Here is a 20,870-nt window from a genome sequence, read left to right as displayed (position 1 = left end):
CTTTATTTCCCCTTCCTCCCTCCCTCCCTGTTTCTTTATTTCCCCTCCCTCCCTGTTTCTTTATTCCCCCCCTCCCCCCTCCCTCCCTGTTTCTTTATTCCCCCCCTCCCTGTTTCTTTATTCCCCCCCTCTCCCTGTTTCTTTATTCCCCCCCCCTCCCCTCCCTGTTTCTTTATTTCCCCTTCCTCCCTCCCTCCCTGTTTCTTTATTCCCCCCCCCTCCCTCTTCCCCCCTTCCTGTTTCTTTCTCTCCCTCCCTCCCCTACCTATGATGTAGCGTGGCCGAGCGCTGTATAGTCCGCCGGTACAGGTAGCTTTTGTTTCCTGTACCCGGCGGACTAACAGGAAGTGCACACTCAGTGTGCACTTCCTGTTAGTCCGGCCGGGTACAGGAGACAGATGCTCCCTGTACCGGCGGACTATACAGCGCTCGGCTACGCTACAGTGAAGGAGTGACAGGAGGGAGCGCTGAGCGCTTCCCTCCTGTCAGCTCCTCTCTTCATGCTGCGCCCGGGCGGTGCGCTCTCATGGACGCACCAGCCCGGGCAAAGCTGCAGCCGCCTGAGGCTATCTGCAGAGCGCTCGGGCGGCTGCAGCATCAGGGGGGGGCGGCGGAGCTGGGGGGGATTTCCCCATACCTGTCCCCCCCGCATGATTTGCTGGGGGGGATGCGTCCCCCCCATCCCCCCCGGTTCCTACGCCCATGGTGGTGATCCTTTGTCCTCTGTTCTATATTTACTCCCCTTCCCCTCAAATGCTACATAACATTAAAGATTTGCATGATTAAAATCACCCTATGTTACAAACACCCATATTTTAAATGTATCATTTTCCAATCTGTTCCAAGTTCAAGACATGTTTGTAGATAACTAGTTTGATTTGAATGGACTCTTCTATGACAATTACAGTGTCCCATCACTCATATGATGCTTTACTATACATAGCAAGTTCAATAAATGATGGCGTTAAGTGGGCATGATCTATGTCAGTTTCAAAAATTGCTCATTATCTTCAGCCAGGCCTATGTCTGTGAAGTTTTGGATTGATATTTGAAAAACTATAATTTGGTAGGATAATACCATCACTATGGAACAAGAAAAATACAAAAAAGGAAAAAGGAAAAAGGAAACTTTTCCATCCTCTATGGTATCTATAGTAGCTAATTAACAACTATTAAGACTAGATAATTAGAAAATGACATGCAACAACGCACATTGAGTTGTAGATCAGTAAATAACCACCATTGTCTAGATCAGTGGTTCCCAACACAATCCTCAAGGCGTATTAACAGTCCATAGCACAGGTGTATCCAATCCTATTCCCATGTGATACTGACAAAAGCTGAACCATTGATGCGCCTTAAGGACCAAATTGGGTACAAGTGGTGGAGTTAACATTATAGTATTCGTTACATTTTTAGGACTGCTGGATTTTCAAAGGTTAAATCTTTGCTTCATAAAAAGAATGCTATATAATTGTTTTGTTTTTTTTTGAAGTTTTTATCAAAGCAGTTTTATATAGAAACATAGAAACATAGAATGTGACGGGAGATTAGAACCGTTTGGCCCATCTAGTCTGCCCAGTTTTCTAAATACTTTCATTAGTCCCTGGCCTTATCTTATAGTTAGGATATCCTTATGCCTATCCCACGCATGCTTAAACTCCTTTACTGTGTTGGCTTTAACAATTTCTTTTGTTGTTTTACTAAATTTAGGTCGCAATTTAATAATTTTGAAAAAGCTTTTAAAATTATGTACTATTTTAGTATCTTGATATTTTGTGATATATATATATATATGTATTAAGGCCGTTTGGCCTGTATTTGTGGGAGGGGCTTAAATTAATTCACTCCCCTATATAAGGGACACCCCTTACTTGACTCATATCGATTGAGGTCAGCAGCAGAATGATTTCCACTTCCGGGTCATCCAGATGCCATTTTACCTGATTACTCCATGAGGTTTTCTAAGCAGAGCTGTGTCAGGAATCCAGCCACAGGCTTTTCTGGCCTACCACCTTCTTTCTTCAATCCATCACCGTGGATGGTGTCCAAGTGACTCACAAACTGTAAGTCGACCTACCCGTTACGCCAGGCATCAGTCCCACGGCACCATGCACGGGTCAGGTCCTCACTTTACGGCTGCATTTTGTCTGTTCTAAAACCATTGCAAGTTCAAGCATATCATTCGTTTAAACCCCCTACTGGTCTTTGGGTGTACTACAGGCTTCTTAGACATTATCGCATTTCATGTACAAACCAACGAACCACTGCAATTTCGCCTACACACTGACCCCTACCGGTCATTCGGTGTACTACAGGCTTTTCAGACATTATTGCATTTCATGTACAAACCATCGAACCACTGCATTTTCACCTACACACTGACCCCTATCGGTCATTCAGTGTACTACAGGCTTCTCAGACATTATTGCATTTCATGTACAAATCAACCAACTGCATTTTCGCCTACACACTGACCCCTACTGGTCTTTTGGTGTACTACAGGCTTCTTAGATATTATCACATTTCATGTACAAATCAACGAATCACTGCATTTGCGCCTACACACTGACCCCTACCGGTTATTCGGTGTACTACAGGCTTCTCAGACATTATTGCATTTCATGTACAAACCAACAAACCACTGCATTTTTCACCTACACACTGACCCCTATCAGTCATTCGGTGTACTACAGGCTTCTCAGACATTATTGCATTTCATGTACAAACTAACAAACCACTGCATTTTTCACCTACACACTGACCCCTATCAGTCATTCGGTGTACTACAGGCTTCTAGGACATTTTTGCTTTTCATGTACAAAACAATAAACCATGGCATTTTCGCCTACATGCTGACCCCTACCGGTCAATCGGTATACTACAGGCTTCTCAGACTTTATTTCACTTCATAAGCAAACAAACTAACTACAGCATTTTCGCTTTTATACTGACTCCTATCTGTCAAACGGTAGGATTAACCCCTTAAGGACATATGACATGTGTGACATGTAATGATCCCCTTTTATTCCAGAAGTTTGGTCCTTAAGGGGTTAAAGGGTATTTTAACATACAATCAGCATTTCTGACCCCTACTGGTCAACAGCAAAACTGTCTTCACATGTCATATACAATTTACCAGCCAATATAAATTACACATAAGATTGTTTTAAACATAACCATAAATTAAACTCCAGCACGGGCTCAACTTCAGGTTTTATTCACAATAATTTACATTTCACATCAAGACCAACAGTGGTTCTATCAACACTGCCACCTACAGGTCTGTCAAGTACGTTGACAATTTTCATGGGGTTTTACAAACACCAAAACACTGACACCTATAGGTCAACAGACAAACAACATTTCACATACCAATCAGTATCCAACTGCACTGCCACCTATAGGGCACTCTGCAGATCTCCAGTGCACTTGCATTTTGCAACACCATGTTCACTGACCCCTACCATTCAATAATACAACAATTCACATAGCAAGTACTATATCAAACATCTGTTATAAATACATATATTATTACACAGTAGCAGACACATCTGTATATACGTAACTGGTAATATAGTTCACATACATTTTTCACAGCACGCTGCTCACACAACAGACTTTCCCCTAGCAAGGGGACATACAACTTACAAGGTGGGGACAGACCACCTTTTCACTTGTACATACGGCACTTAATGGGTTAAGATTGATACATATTTAACCAGTATGGCTACGATGTTTAATATTTACACATCACGGCACTTTACTTTTCACATATACTGTACGTATTAAGATAAGCTTGGTCTATGCCACATTTCCTTATGCCATACGGTTTTATCCATTCAGGTTACAGTTACTACTAAAAACCTATACGGATTGTCAGGTTCAATACCATACTACCAGGTACATACACCTGCTCACATAGTTTTTCATCTCTTACTTTCCCTGGAATAGTAATAGTGTACTGGCAATTAGGGTTCTAGGGCCCAATAGGTATTACCCCCTTTTTTCTCTGCATTATGCTTCGGTTAGTGGTCCCGCGAGGCCAACACCCCGCCTCACTCGTCGGAGGCATACACCCCTCGGGCCACTCATGAGCTAGCCGCCTCGCATTGTATCATAGAGAGGGCCTCACCTGTCACTCCCCTTCCTATTTTCTGGTTACTGTCACCGAGAGGCCAACATCCTGCCACAACATTCAGTGGCCACACAAAATCCCCTCGCGCCAAGCATAGATGGAGCCTCTCAAGCCACTTGGCAACTAGCAGGGCCTCACCAGTCACCCCAAAAAAAAAAAAACACCAAGCCTAATCGTTTCGCCTTACGGCTTAGCTAGCAAGCCAGTACAAGAACCCTGGGTACAAATAATAATTGCAATCTTTATTGTTATTTAAGTATTTCTCCAAAAGATGGTGAAGAATCACCTCTTCCTAGCACCCCGGCTAGAATTGATACACCTTCAAGCAGAGGAGATGTTGCTAGTCCAGCAGCAATCAGATCCTGGACGATCCCACACATTACCACCGACCTAAGGAGGTGACAAATCCCCTACCCTGCTACAGCAAGGAAAGCAGAGTTATTCAAACTCCTCCATACATCAACGGACAACACGAAGGCAGGGGAAGGCCCAGCTACATCAACTCAGGTGACACCCAGGCTATGCTAGCCTCACTCATAAACTCATGAGCCCCCCCCCCCAAAAAAAAAAAAAAAAAAAAATTTATGATAGACTGGCAATCTCGAGTTGGTCACCACAGCCCTCACAAGGCTGGGCCTCACGCTACTCTACAACCAGCACCAACCGAAACTTGGTTACCTGGTACAATCAATTCTTATGACACACAAGACGTTAACCCTGCACGTATGATCCCAGCACATTGGTTAAGCAAGGCATATATATGTATGATGATGTATCTGTGATGGTCAGATCCAGGGATTCCAGGTAAATCGGGAACTGACCATCCCTTGGTTGGGTTGGCATTTTGGAATATGTAGAGATGTTTATTTGTGCAGGTACCCATACAGAAGGGAGTTTGTCCCAAACAAATGGACGAGCACTCTCAGGCTCCAGGTACCAGCACCTCTGAACTACCAGAGACCATTGATATGAGTAGTTGCATTGCATATAGACTGTTGCATATATGTTCAAATTGTTCAGGGCACATGACAAACCATGTGTCCCAATACAACTTACAAATAACGTACTCACCATCTGTACACACTAATGCATTTTCAACACTACTGACTCATCACCCTTCCAGACTTGTAGTAGATTTACTAAAGCTCTGGAGCTTCAAAGGGCTCCCATACAGGTATCATAAACACACCTTCAAGGAATATAGCATGCCCTCACTTAGTTAGCACAACAAAACCATTGGCTGTAAACACACTCATAGCAAAGATTTGCAGAAGGGTCTTCCAATCTCCACCATTTACAGCATGGCACCAAACACAAACACATTGGTATTGTCACAAGGAATCTTCCCTTAAACAAAGACTAACCGTAGCCTTATTGGAACCACACACCTCGGCTACCCCAAGTCTCAACTCCCTCATACCCTCCGAGGAGTTTTCTTACTATACAACACCATTGACCTACCTTTACAGCTATCACTCAAGCATGGGTTGAAGCTTGATTAAGGAAGACCAATATCATCAACGCAGTAAACGGCTACCATCTACCCTACACACTGGCACTTACATGGCATAAATTGGGCAATCCTTTCCCTGCTCAACTTTCGAGCTACAGATTAGCCTACTATCGATATTTCGCAGATACTCTGTGCTGGTTATGATAACATATCCAGAGGCCTTACAGTCATACACTATCTAGAAGACTTCTTGTTGATCAAAGATAACATATTTTTCACTAGAAGCCTCACGGCAGCTTAGTCTGGTTGACCACTTGGGTGTCCCAGTACCCCATAAGAAACAGAAGGCTCAGACACTATCATCACATTACTGGGCATATGACTTGAGTCGGCATCCATACACGCAAGTTACCACAAGACAAATAGGGAACATTCTCAACTACATCAATCACTACCTCCTGCTTAGTACTTACAACTGCAAGGAACTACAATCCCTACCAGGTTCCTTAATTTTGCCATGCCAATCATACCACAAGACCACGCTTTCACATCCAGAGTACTTTCCCCTTTTTTCCACACTTCCAACATGACGATCAAAAGATGTCCCTAGACTGTTGGCCATGGCATCCAGGTTTGGCAATTTTCCCACCACCTCAGCCCCTTTGGGAGAACTTCCCAATTGTAGCCGCTGCTGTGGCATGGGGTAAATCATGGTCAGGGTCATCAATCCGTTGTTACTCAGACAACTAGGCACATGTCATATCATCAACAAACGCCACTACTCATCCATAAGGTCATGATATTTCTGGGGAACTCACTTGGTTGGCCACTTATCACATTTCACTTTCATGTACCGGACGGGGGTATACATCCCTGCCGACAATTGTCTCATTTATATTCCAGGCATGTTCATCATACACTTCCTACAGCCGCCCATACAGTCACGGCCACTCTTTCGTTCCAGAGACAAAATCATGGATTAGACATACTCATGCAGCATAGCATGCACTATCCCACCTAGCACTTTCGTCCCATACTTGTCTGAATGCATAACACAGCTTTTTACCTGGCTTAAAGAATCTCATTGGAACACAACATAGCTCAACCTGTGTCATAACATTTCTCCTAGGTTTTGCTTCTTTTTGCCACCTTAAACTATCTCACACACCATTAATTATATATTTTACAGGCATTCAACAACACAGGATAACCTATGGCCAAAACTACCATAACTTCATGCTATCATACCAGACAAGAATATACTCAGAGGTTTTCAGGAATCCATTCCCCCATGATACTTTCAGAGATTACCAATAGCCATCCAACTTTTCATCCTTATCGGACCTATTAGATCTACAACCATTCAATTATACACCAAGTCGGCCATTACCAGCCATGCACATTGCCTTTTATGCCTTTCTCGGGCCAGAGAATCCACTACCATCACCACCACTCAGACAGATCATTGTCTTCAACGATCCCACGTACGTAAACACATATATCATTACCTATTGGCTCTACCACATTCCGAAACGAGTCAACACGGACCAACAGTAGAGATAACATACTATCCAAATGGTGTCCACTTTCGGTCCTAGATTCCTACCTTCAAAATTCTTCCAGGAATTAAATACTGTAATGCATTTAAGGAAATGTCTGGTTAATTTGTATATATTTGTTGACTGTATTAAATCTTTGATTATTCATTTTTGCCCTCTTTATTTACAGGCCTACCGTATCGTCGGTCTCGGCACACCACAACCGACTTGCTCCCTTTATACTATCCTATGCTTATGCTGGATCAATACTCCATATACGGCTATTTGCCCCTTACACAAGTATTAAGGCCGTTTGGCCTGTATTTGTGGGAGGGGCTTAAATTAATTCACTCCCCTATATAAGGGACACCCCTTACTTGACTCATATCGATTGAGGTCAGCAGCAGAATGACCCTCCCACCCACTCCTCATTTCAACACTTTCTCTTTTCTTTCCATTTACTTTACTTTCTTACTCCTTGGTGGGCCCTCTTTATTTACAGGCCTACCGTATCGTCGGTCTCGGCACACCACAACCGACTTGCTCCCTTTATACTATCCTATGCTTATGCTGGATCAATACTCCATATACGGCTATTTGCCCCTTACACAAATATATATATATATATATATATATATATATATATATATATATATATATATATATATTATTTTTTTATTACTATTTATACATATGAGATATTTTTGGATATTTGAATATTTTTAAATTTCTTTTTTTTTTACAAAAATATTGAATCATTTGAACGTGTATCCAGAAATATTAAATCAAGGCCTTAGTTTGCTCACAAAGTCATGTAACTCCATCCCATTTATCTGTATTGTATATAGTCCAGATATATATAAGGAGAAAAAAAGTGAAATGCTATGTTGTGAAGAAATGTGAAATATCGGTCAACAATCTAGGCAAATAATGGTGCTGTTTGTTTTGTAGATTCTTTACCAGGATGTTTCAACAGCAGCAGTTTCTGTTCCCAAACCAGCTCATGTACGCCCTCCAAAGATCTTATATGCGCAAGTAAGTCTGAGTAGAAACCATTTTTGAATTATTATGTTTAGGTAATATATGCCAGTCAACAAGATATAATGTTTATGGCGCATAGATAACATAAAACTACAATATCAAGGAGGCGTTATTGAAAGTAAAAAATAAAATAAAGACAAAAATAAAAGTAACAATAGATGTGATTCCTTCAATAATTCAAACTGCTGTACCTTTAAACAAATTGATACTTTAATAGACATAAAACATATATTTCATCTAGATAGAGGCAACTCTACACAACTAAAGCCGGCTGACTAAATCAAAACTTTGTAAAACAAAATATCCCAGTGCAATGATTATAATAATAACTAGTTATACTGAACTAGTGGCTCAATCGTTTATTGGAGTGGCAGCTGTTATATAATAGTATTCTCTATATTCTTGTTTGCTGTATGACAAGTCCTTCTAAGAGTTTTTTCAGCATGATTTTTTTGAATATCATAAATTATTTGAACATTTTAATCTGTATCTTTTTAATCTATATCTTAAATTGAGAATATTATCTTCTAAAGAAATATAGCCTCACAAGTGCTTTAAATTGCGTGAAACCTAAAGGGGGAAAACAAATGAAGGAGTTGGGGTGACTTGACAGCCGACCACATTTCAAAATGTTTCCACCTTGGCATATTTGTTCTTTAATTAGATAGTGTGATATCTCATTGCAGTATTTATGTGATCGGTTTGTATATATATAAAATTACAATTGATTTCATTGTATTTCAGGTAAACAAGCATTTCCGTGTGACATATTCATTAAAGATGGAAACTTTAGTACAGATTTGCTAAACACTTCAAGCCAAAATTATACACAATATGCAAAGGAATTCACAGAATACGTGAGTAAATTATAGTTTGATATGTGTCTAATGCAAATAAACAAAACAAAACAAAAATGTTTATAACACTACTCATTCTGCAAACATCCAAAGTACAAATCCATGTGAAAGGCACGTTGATGCTCAAATAACAAGAAGTGAAGCCCAGTTTTAAACTGACCCTTCATGTATGCAACTACAACATCCACAATGAAAATAGTTTGAGGAAACAAAACACCATATGATAAAATACTCTTACACTTACATCAGCAGCTTAAACAAAGTTTATACTTTCTTAACACACTGCTCCACTCTTATGTATATACATTTTCTTCTGACTCTGTTTTGTGTTTTGGGGTACAAGACATGAGTGTGTTAGCAGCATTTTATAATTAGACAAATACAATTCATACCAACTCTAAGTATACAACTATTATTTATTAGAGCGCTCCAAAATCAAAAAAGAACAAAGTTTAGATAAATGTAGGAATTTCACCGCTATCCTTTTGCTCTGTAAATAAAGAGATTTAATCTTTGTATAGCTTGTCTGGTTACAACTACATGTCTGTTCGTCCACCCATTGTAAAGCGCTGCGGAATTTGATGGCGCTCTATAAATATAATAATAATAATAATATAGCTGCATTTGCATATTAGCCATTTTGCTGCAGCAGTTAATTCACATGCATCGCCACACGTGATGTAAAAATAGTAGAATATAAAAGGCGTTTTAACATCGAACGGAGAGTATTAGAATTTCTATTCTTATTTAGCAACCTGTTTGATGTGTTGGTAATTTTAATAATATTCTCAATGGCAGTAATGGTTGAAAAGTGTTACTACACTAGCATTTTAGATATACATTTATAAGAGCACTGCCATCTTGTGGTTCACAGTAATATTGCAGATTTAGGAAAATCACACTTGCTTTAGATCAGGCTTCCCCAAACTCCGGCCCTCCAGATGTTGCTGAACTACAACTCCCATGATTCTTTGAATGAAATAGATAGGCTGAGAATCATGGGAGTTGTAGTTCAGCAACATCTGGAGGGCCGGAGTTTGGGGAAGCCTGCTTTAGATTATTACCATATCATAGTTAACATTCATTTATATGACACCCTGACAGGCTTTATTTACTTTCTGACTGGTTGAGCATTATAGGAAATGTAGTCTTTGTTTAATATGAATGAACAATCTGAACATTGTCTACCTGGTGTTTTAGACACATAATATCGAGAGTAGGGACAGTTACATCTAGAAATTAGAAGACTCATTACTGCAAGCTAGACTGGTGCATCTTCATCCTTTTTGTTACCCTTGTGTTTGAACCACACAAACCAGACTTGATCACATGGTCAGCAACAACAATAATTCAGAGTTTGGAAAAAACAAAACAATGCGTTTTGTTTTGCCATCAAAAAGTTGTGAGTAGTAATATCAGATTTCTGATTTCTTTTCTGTAATGTCGCTTTGCATATACAGTGCAAGAGAATTAATGGGGTAATTAAATTGAATTAAAAAAAAATTATAATAAAAAATTGGGGTTTATACTATTAATGGAAATATTGGAGAAATAAAATAAAATGTTTAGATTTACCATTTCTCAGGATTTCTTTTAACTATAATTTAAAATAGTAATTAATTGCCACTTAATGCAATACACTCTTATTAATCACATTCAAATTCATTTTGACTCTATTTTATTTAGGTCGCAGGGAATATGACTGCAATCCTGAACATCTCTTTAAAAATTGTTGTGCTGGGTTTCCGCAAAGGAAGTGTACATGCTTACACCATGGTCTTAGTAAATTCAACAGTTTCTGTTACCGAAGCACTCCTGAAGGCCACTTTGAATGATGCATTGAAAACTGTGTTTCCAACGTCAGACATTGCAGTTACAGTGCAGAGTAAGTGTTCCATGTGGCTGACCAGATCTCTGTTTTACTGCTCTATGGGCATGCCTCGTATCGTCCGTTTAGCTAACCCTGGCATCAACAGCATAGATAATCCTGGCAATGGTAATTGTCAGCATATACCTCCTGGCATGTATAGCATTAGTAACATTGGCTTTGTCAGCCTAACCAATGCTTAAATTAACAGCACAGGTACCTCATACAACGGCAGAATGAAACATTATGGAATAGGTTATGGTATCAACCCTAGCTTTGAGATAAATGGAAACCCCAGCAGTGGGATAACTTGCAACTGTAGCATTGGCAGGTTAAGTAACCATGGAATTGGCAATGTAGGCAATCCTAGTACTGGCAGCATGACCATTCCTGGCACTGGCAGCACAGAGACAGCTTTCTATCTGTGGGTAGGTACTCACTGGTGCTGAATAATAACACCCGTTTTAAAATCGCAGTTGCACTAATAAGATGAATTTCTCCCCTGATACAGGAGGAAATCAGAACTATATAGATTAGTCTCTATTAAATACTGCATAGAGAGAACCTCAAAATCTTCACAGGAACAAAATAAACCTTGTTGGGTTAGCTTTTTATTATCTTAATGATATCTAGGTGACATGTAGTAACATATTTTCTATTTATTTCCCATTGACAGCAATATCTACTTCTGCTTCTGCTTCATCTTCAAATCCCACTCAGGACAATCAATGGAGGATGGCTACAATCATTATCGGTGTGCTACTATCCGCAGCCCTGCTAATAGTTATCATTGTGGTAGCTGTATCTCTGTATATAAAGAGAAGGACTGGTCGGTACTCAACCAGTTTTGGCGACAACGTGAAAATATCTGCTTATAAACACTTATAAAAACATCCAGTTAGTCTGACCTAAAAACTATTGTTGTTTATCCTCCAACGGGAATAAAATATGTTCAACATATTAGATCATACAAAGAAAAAAAAGGAATGTTTTTGCTTAAAAATGTATAAGGTATGCTTATTCATTTTGTGTTATTTACTGTAATAATACAGTGAATTAATATGGTAGCACTTTAAGGAGGGATGAAGACCCCACCAAAAAATGATATGACCACCGGATTAGTCGCTAGGTAACTTTCCCAGTAATCATGTTTCTTTACCAGGCTTTAACTAGCTAAAATAAAACTGGAGGATCATAGATATTTCTGTATTTTCAGAGCAGTGAAATGGTGTTGGTTGAACCTGGACTGTTGCTGTTGCTGTTTAACGTAAATTCAGGTGAATAGGGTCAGGTGTAGTTAGACGTTATAGAGGTGGGATTCACGTGGAAATCCTCAATCATTTTTTACCTCTTTGGAAACTCAACAGATGCTGGACATGTGGGTTTCTCACGGAATTTTATCCTAAAATATCATTTTGCTGGTAAAGTTATGTTATCATGTTATAATGCTAAAAGAAATGTTTACAGTTTAACATAAAATGTGTAACAAAATATGTTATAAACATGTATGCGGTGTATGTATATATATTATATATTTATACTGGTATTAACAAATTAGAAAGTAATTCTTTAAAACAAATATTATAACTAATTGAACTAAATAAAGGAAACACTGAAAGCAATTGTTATATAAAATGATGTGCCAAATAGTTACTCAGGTTGTTGCTATAGAATAATATATCAATTGCACAGATTACTCTTAATATTTTATATTCTTTATATTTTTATAAACATATTAATACATTTAATTACATAACGTATAATACTGTTCTAAGGATACATTTGTGTCATCCAAATAAATGTCAGAATCCACAAGGAATCTAAATATTAAAGTACTGAGGGTTTTGGGGGTTTTTTTTGTAGATATATTTTAAAACCAAAACAGGACAGCTGTTCATTTTCTTTCAATGTTGAAATTGGAAGGATTTATATCAAATAAAAGTATCAATCATTTCACATATTGTAAAGCAGCATTCAGTGATGCTCCATAATTAATCCATCGAACCTGTAAAGTCTTTAGAACAATGCAAAAAGGAGAAACAAAAAGTAAAGGTTTAACTGATACATGGAAAACGCCATGTTTGTTATTGCATATGAAGTGCTCAGTCACAGACAATAATTGAACACATGGCAAAACTGTATCTGCATTGTTCTCCATATTCAAAATGAAGAGCTTACTGGCATTGAGATTTCATTTCCCATGGAGCACTTGGCTAGGGGGTGATGTCTAGGGATACCAATGTGTAGATGAAGGAAATATTGGGAATCCATTTTAGCTTATGCCCCACCCATTTATCATATGCCCCACCCATTTTAGAACATGACCCACCCATTTATCATATGCCCCACCCATTTTAGCCGATGCCCCACCCATTTTAATGTATCGTTGCTGTCTATCAGGAACAAACAATCGTAATCACTAGATACTTTATTAAGGCACACATATAGCGATGCCCAATGTATTCTGCTCATTCTTACTATGAAATGTATTTAATTATGTTTTGTGGAAATTAATTTTAGGACTGGTTTGTATACTCGATACTTGTATCTATTTGTCTAATGAAACCTACTGCCTTATGATTATTGTATGAAGTACACATGTTTCATGTATGACTGGGTCTTTCCTTATGTATTTGTAACATAATAAAACATTATGTACACAGTTATTTTAACTTTTGTGGTATGCTATTTAACATTATCTCAATAAACAATATTTTAGTATGTGTGGCTTTTTTCATGAATTTCCTTCACTACTGTTTTTTTTTAAAAAACAATAAAACATTAGCATGCTCTGTACTACGCCAATGTATGATAACAATTCTGTGTTGCTCTTTGGGGCTACATAAAGAGGGAGATTATATATTTTTTACAATTTTAAATGGACACCCCAGACACCATAAACATGTTATCTTATTAAAGTGGTTATGGTACTTAGAATTCCCTGGCACCATCCCATTAATAAATATTTAACTGGTTTTGAATAGACCACAGCCTGGCTCCTCTCTGCCACTCAGGTTAATGCTTTATCATTAGACAGAGCAGCCACTTGTAAAAGTAATTGGTTGAGAGTGTCAGCTGACCATTCTGCAGCTGGGCAGCACCATACGCTGCAAACTGCGATGCACTGTGTGCTCTGACAACCTTCTATCATGGCCAGCATAACAATTTTCAGCAATTTAAATTAAGTAACTCTTATGTGTGATTTACCTTAGGAGCCCATGACCCTGATGTTCACCGGTTGTCTTCCTTGCACCACTTTTGGTAGGTACTTAACAATGCATATTGGGAACGCCCCACAAGACCTGCCATTTTGGATATGATCTAACCCAATTGTCTAGCCATCACTATTTGGCCAATGTCAAAGGTACTCAGATAATTTGTTTTAATGTTGTGGTTGAGCGGTGTATATGGATAAAGTTTAACTGCTATAAGGTGTAGCACCTATTATAAGCACTAGATGGCAGTATCACATGCTTAAACTGAATAGTCCTCAAGTTTTGCTCTTTCACTACCAACCGGTTTGCAAAAAAAAACACCTCCAGATTTCAAATCATTTGAGTGTCTTTGGAAGTAATGTCTAAATGTACTTTTTGTTTCAGATAATGTTATGAAATGGAAATAAAAAAAGAAAAATTTGATGGGGCAGAAAAACCTTAAAAAAAAATAATCAGTAACCAAATAATGAAGTTACAGACCAGGAAACAGTGTTCTAAATAAAGATACATGTATTGTATAATTCTCATATATATTACCACATCTCCATGATATTGCCAAAACCATATCACCCTCATTGCAGCTATGTTGCTTCTTTGGACACACACATACTAATACATGCACACTCTGATACATGCACACCTATACACATTCAATGCTCACACACATATAAACAGATAATCCCTAATCCCTGCGTGCCGCTTATGGATCGAGGCCGGCAGTGAAGATAGAAAAAATCTCCCCTGCCGGCTCAAGCACAGCAGATTGGCCCCAACAGAGGCTCTGAAGAGCTCCGTTCTGTTTGGTTACGGAGCAAACGGCCTCGCGATCTCCGATATTTTCAGAGCGTTGCCGTGGTAACACTGCACCTACACACTAAACACACTATACACCTATATACACCACCTTTATACACACTACACCCCCTATATACACACACAACAACCCCTGCACCTACACACTATACCCCCCATACATACACACTACACCCCCTGCACCTACACACTATACCCCCTATACATACACACTACAACCCCTTTACCAACACACTATACCCCATATACATACACACTACACCCCCTGCACCTACACACACTATATACACACTACACACTATACCCCTATATACTTACTACACCCTCTGCACTCACACACACTCTATACCCCCCAGTGGCGTACACACAATCCATGCGGCCCTGGTGCGAAAATTGATCCGCTTACTCTGCTCGGGCCTGGGCAGCAACACATGTTGCGACCCCTGCGACGCCAGTGCATGCAGATACACATACACTTAAAGAACCATTATAGGCACTCCGATCACTTCAGCTCAATGAAGGGGTCTGGGTGCCAGGTCCCTCTAGTTTTAACCCTGGAGCTGAAAACATAGCAGTTTCAGAGAGGGTTAATCCAGCCTCTAGTAGCTGTCTCATTGACAGCCGCTAGAGACGCTTACGCTGGACGTCCATAGGAAAGCATTGAGTAATGCTTTCCTATGGGCAGTTTGAATGCGTTCACGGCTCTTGCCGTGCATGCGCATTCGGAGCTGAGAAGCGGATCGTGGCAGAGAAATCCCCAGCGCCAAGGGAGCCTGGCACTGCAGAAAGGTAAGTGCTGAAGGGGTTTTTACCACACACACTCTCACGAACAGACGCATACACACTAGCTAGCAGACACACACATTTACACACACTCAGTGACAGACATACATACACTCTCACTGACAAACACACACTCACTAACAGACACACACGAACTAAAACACTCAGTAACAGACACACACAGTAACACACTCACTGACACTCACTAGCAGACACACACTCAATAACAGACACACAACACACACAGTAACACATACACACACACACACACACACACACACAAAAGCCAACACCTGCTGACACTCACTAGCAGACACACACACTAACACACAGACACACTCGAGGGCTGCACACAGAGGGTGCTGCACACAGAGAAGGCAAGGGGGCTGCACAGAGAAGGGGCAACATACAGAGGGGGCAAGGGGGCTGCCCACAGGGGGAATTAACTGCACAGAGAGGAGAAAGGGGGATACACACAGGGGGAATGAACTGCACAGAGGGGGGAAATGGGAATTCACACAGGGGGTGGGGGCTGCACACAGAGAGGGAAAGGGGGCTGCACAAAGGGGGGAATTACCAAACAAACGGGGATTCACACAAAGGGGAATTAACTGCATAGAGGGGGGGAAAGGGGGAAATTAACTGCACAGAGGGGGGAAAGGGGGATTCATACTGGGGGAGGGGGCTGCACAGAGAGGGGGAAGGGGGCTGCACAGAGTGGAGGGAAGGGGGCTGCACAAAGGAGGGAATTAACTGCACAGAGGGGGGAAAGGGGGAAAGGGGGATTCACACAGGGGGAATGAACTGCACAGAGTGGGGAATCACAGAGGGGGTAAGGGGCTGCAAACATGAGGAAGAGGATGCACAAAGGGGGATGGGCAGTACACAGGAGTGCCAAGGGGCTCACTGTGGTAGTGGTGGGGTTTAAGGGCTTTAAAATACTACAACAATGCAATGCAATGCAAAAAAAAAAAAACACAACAATACACCTACCTATTTGTTGTCCCCCTCCCTTTGGCTTACCTTGGGCCAGAGAGGGGAGACACAATGATCTGGACCTGGCCTGACTGGGGGGACTCTGCTCTGCTGCTGCTGTCAGACAGTGGCAGTGCTGAAGGGCAGCTGCCTGCTGGAGAGGCAGTGAGGGAGATCTGATTTCCTGCGGAGCAGGAGGAGAAGGTTCCTTCCTGGCTGCATTACCACCCCCACGTTCCCCCCCTGGGCTCCACCCCCACCCCCAGAGTCCCCCCGGGCCCCACTCCCTGCACCACATGCCCCAGTCAGACAGCATACGGCCCCAGCTTACCTGCTGCATCAATCACTGAGTCTGAGACTCAGAGCAGCCAGCTATCTGCCAAGGCCGCCCACAGCACCAGGAAGAATGTTATTATCTGATAGTAACAGCAGGGGTCCACAGTGCGGCCGGGCCCCCTGTAGGTACGCCACTGATACCCCCTATACACTGCACTCAATCACTACACACACTCTATACTCCCTTTAAACACACATATTACACCCCCTGCACCTACACACACTATATACACACTACACACTATACCCCTATATACATACTGCACCCTCTGCACTCACACACACTCTATACCCCCTATACACTGCACTCAATCACTACACACACTCTATACTCCCTTTAAACACACATATTACACCTCCTGCATACACACATACAAAAGCACTACACACTCTATACCCCTATAAACACCTTACCACTGCATTCATACTATGCCGATATACATCTCCTGTGCACCCACTGTACCCCTATGCACGCACAACTCCCCTAAACACACACTGATACCGGAGAAACTGACGGAAGCCAAGCACAGAGAGATGGACACAGGTTTCTTCAGGAAGGAAGAGATTCTTTATTCGATTCACCGACCGGGACTCAGAGGGACTAATGTCACCAAAAACAGCTAAAATCTGAGTCCTGATCATACAGTGTAGGTCCCTTATATAGGCATATAGCTCCTCTTATAATCAGTTCCACCTACATGTACTCTTGTGGTGGAATCTCGGTAAAAATAAATTTAGTAGGCCGAGATTACCACGTGGCATGTGTACGTGCATATGCTGACGTATCGATCAGTTAGTTGCACGTGGCAAGATACGATCAGTAGTGTACGGAGCATGTGCGAGAATACAGGATGTAGTATTCCCCTCCTCCATTGTGCTGGACAAGCCATGCGGTCAAGCAGGAAGTTAATTCTTATTTGTATTGATTGGTCAAGAGAATGTGCGGGTGGAGCTTAATATGGGAGGAGTTATATGCCTATATAAGGAGCCTGCACTTTTGTCCGGGGCTCAGAACTTGCTGTATTTTTGGTGACATTAGTCCCTCTGAGTCCCGATCGGTGAACCGAATAAAGAATCTCTTCCTTCCTGAAGAAACCTGTGTCCATCTCTCTGTGCTTGGCTTCCGTCAGTTTCTCCGGTATCATTTGGTGCATTGGCCGGGAAACTCATCGTTCAACGGTAGCTGAGAAGCAGAGACGTGAGACGGTCTATCTTTGCCCACGTTCTCTACGGCTGCACCCCTGAACTTCTGCGTGGACCTCCCTTCGTCTCGGCGCCACTGGTCTGTTGTCCAGGAGATCATCGGCCTCTACGTAGTAAGTGCTGGGGTGTCCCCGTCGATGAGTGTGAACTCAGGTTCAGGAACGAGGAGGTAAGACAACCGCTGTTTTAGACGGACCCACTAGGGGTATACCGATTGTGCGGTAGACCCATAAGGGGTTATAAGGGGTTAAATCTGTGTATGGAATCTGCCCCCTCTGTCGGAGGGAAGGAGCGAAGGCACACCGCTCAATCGAACGCTCTTTAGTAAGACCGTTTGATTTGGTTTGGAGTCAGGCGGGGTTCTGTGTAAATAGCCCTAGCCGGACACCGGTGTCTTGTCTAGACTAGCGTTCTAGGGTGTACAATTTGTTCGCTAGGTCGGAGGGACCGGGAGACTAAGCGGCGTCTGTGTAAATTCGGTCCGCTAGCTCTCAACCTATCTTGGCTAAGTGGGAAGGCGTGTAAATTTGGAACCCACTAGACTATTGATAGAGTAGAAAGACTAAAAGGGTTCTGTTGTAAATTCCGCCCTCTAGTTCGCTATATGTGGTGCTTGGGCAGTGTGGCTAACCAAAACGGATGTAGATAGTTTTAGGTAGTCCATCAAGGTACTGGCCAATAGTTTAGTTGGGATTGTATATTGTTAGTAACGTGTATATCTTGTTAGATAGCGCGAGCTCAGCCGTCTAGCGAGAGTGTTAATAGTGTGTTGCTGTATTATAGTGCACGGTACCATAACCCTGTATATTTACTGACATTGTATATAAGTACTAATCATTGTCGTCTATTGCATGTCTAACACCATAACCACTAATAATTGTATTGTGACCTTAAATTGTACTTTGACCTATGCTAACCGTACTGTAACTGCTGTTTGTAAAAGACGATGTTACTGGGGTGTGTTATAGACGGGTAATTCATATATAGAGAATTATAGCGTGGGTGACTGTATAGTTTCGCCAAAGGGCATAATATCGATTACTTAGTGACTGGTGTAACAGCTGTGTGTGTACGGGAATTCCCTGAGTGTTTTTATTGTGTTACTGTGTACGTTTCACTTGGTAACTGTACCACATGGTGCTGTTGCCGGAAGAAACGGGTGTGACTGTTGAATAGAGCATGTGTATAGCATTCGTTGTCAACGACGCTCCATTGATAAGTATGGGCGCGTCGGAGTCGACGATTTTGGATCCCTTAGGTTGTATGGTAAAGAATTTTAACAAGGGATTTAAAGTATGTGATTTTGGGGTTAAAATGTCTCCTGCACGTCTGGTCACTTTGTGCACTAGGGAGTGGCCTACTTTGGTTGCGGCATGGCCGCCACGTGGCAGTTTGGATCCAAATCTGGTACAGCGTGTACACGTGGCTGTATCAGGTAGGCCTGAACTTTACGGACAGTTTCCATACATCGATTGTTGGAGGCAGGCCGTAAACGACTCGCCAAGATGGATCCGAATATGCCACGAGGAGCAATGTCGCCTCATGGTGGCCAGGACTTGTTTGTCCACTAGGACCATGGTTAGGCCCATTTTGGACACGCCCCCTGAGTCCGAGATCCCTATGCCGCCCCCTTACTTCCCTGTAGGGGGAGGTGATACAAGTACAGGAAGTTCCACACCCACTGGCCCGTTGTCCCCATCCTCCTCCAGCTCAGAATCCACCGCTCGCCATTAGCAACCTCCCCTTCCGGCACCAGCCCCCGTTCAGTCCATCTATCCTGATGTGGCGCCACTTCAAGCTTCCGGTCAGGCTTCCTCTAGCCCGGCTCGGAATATTCTATTCAGCGGCCACCGGCCTTCCCCACAATAAAGCCTCTACATCCCCACGTCTTACTACCCCCCGACCGGAACCTCTAACCGACGCCCCTCCACGTAGCCCTATACTAACCCGACAACTGACCGGTACCCAACAACCCAAACATTATCAGATGCCTCTTCGCTTGAATCCTGGGTCAGCCTACCTTGATGCTTTAGGTCAGATGGTGTATGCTGACCCAGTCTTCGTATATGTCCCATTCACGACTACCGATCTCTTGAATTGGAAGACCCACAATTCCTCGTATACTGAGAAACCACAAGCCATGACCGACCTGTTCACCTCGATAGTTCAGACGCATAATCCGACAATTATTAATGACATTATTTAACAATGAGGAGAGGACTAGGATTAATCAAGCGGCCATTAAAGCGCTAGAGGAAGAAGCCCGTGCCTTAAACCAAGCAAATCCAGCAGCATGGGCCGCAACTCATTATCCTAATACCGATCCCGAATGGGATGTTAATGGTGCAGATATGCGTCATTTAAAAGCCTACAGAGACGCTATAATTGCTGGCATGAGAGCCGGAGGGAAGAAAGCCATAAATATGTCGAAGACAGTTGAGGTGATTCAGAAAAGTGATGAAGCGCCCAGTGTCTTTTATGACCGATTATTGGAGGCATACCGCCTGTATACCCCCTTTAATCCGGAAGACACCGAGAATTCCCGAATGGTAAACTCTGCCTTTGTCAGCCAAGCCTACGGGGATATTAAGCGCAAGCTACAGAAGTTAGAAGGGTTTGCAGGAATGTCCATCACCCAACTAATGGAGGTA

General features: G+C 41.9%; 1 protein-coding gene across 1 annotated transcript in view; it reads left to right on the top strand.

Moving 5' to 3' along the window:
- The window catches only part of LOC134600026 (mucin-2-like), a 389,376-nt gene extending 377,009 nt beyond the window's left edge, over positions 1-12,367 (top strand). The window contains exons 20-23 of the mRNA XM_063445024.1: positions 8,081-8,164; positions 8,915-9,027; positions 10,714-10,912; positions 11,571-12,367. Coding sequence (XP_063301094.1) covers positions 8,081-8,164; positions 8,915-9,027; positions 10,714-10,912; positions 11,571-11,782 — 608 coding nt within the window. The 3' untranslated portion in view covers positions 11,783-12,367. The remainder of the gene's footprint in view (positions 1-8,080; positions 8,165-8,914; positions 9,028-10,713; positions 10,913-11,570) is intronic.
- The last annotated feature ends 8,503 nt before the right edge of the window (positions 12,368-20,870 follow it).

Source organism: Pelobates fuscus, chromosome 1, assembly GCF_036172605.1.
Source record: "Pelobates fuscus isolate aPelFus1 chromosome 1, aPelFus1.pri, whole genome shotgun sequence".
NCBI classification, from domain to species: Eukaryota; Metazoa; Chordata; class Amphibia; order Anura; family Pelobatidae; genus Pelobates; species Pelobates fuscus.
This window is presented reverse-complemented; position numbering and strand designations above follow the sequence as displayed.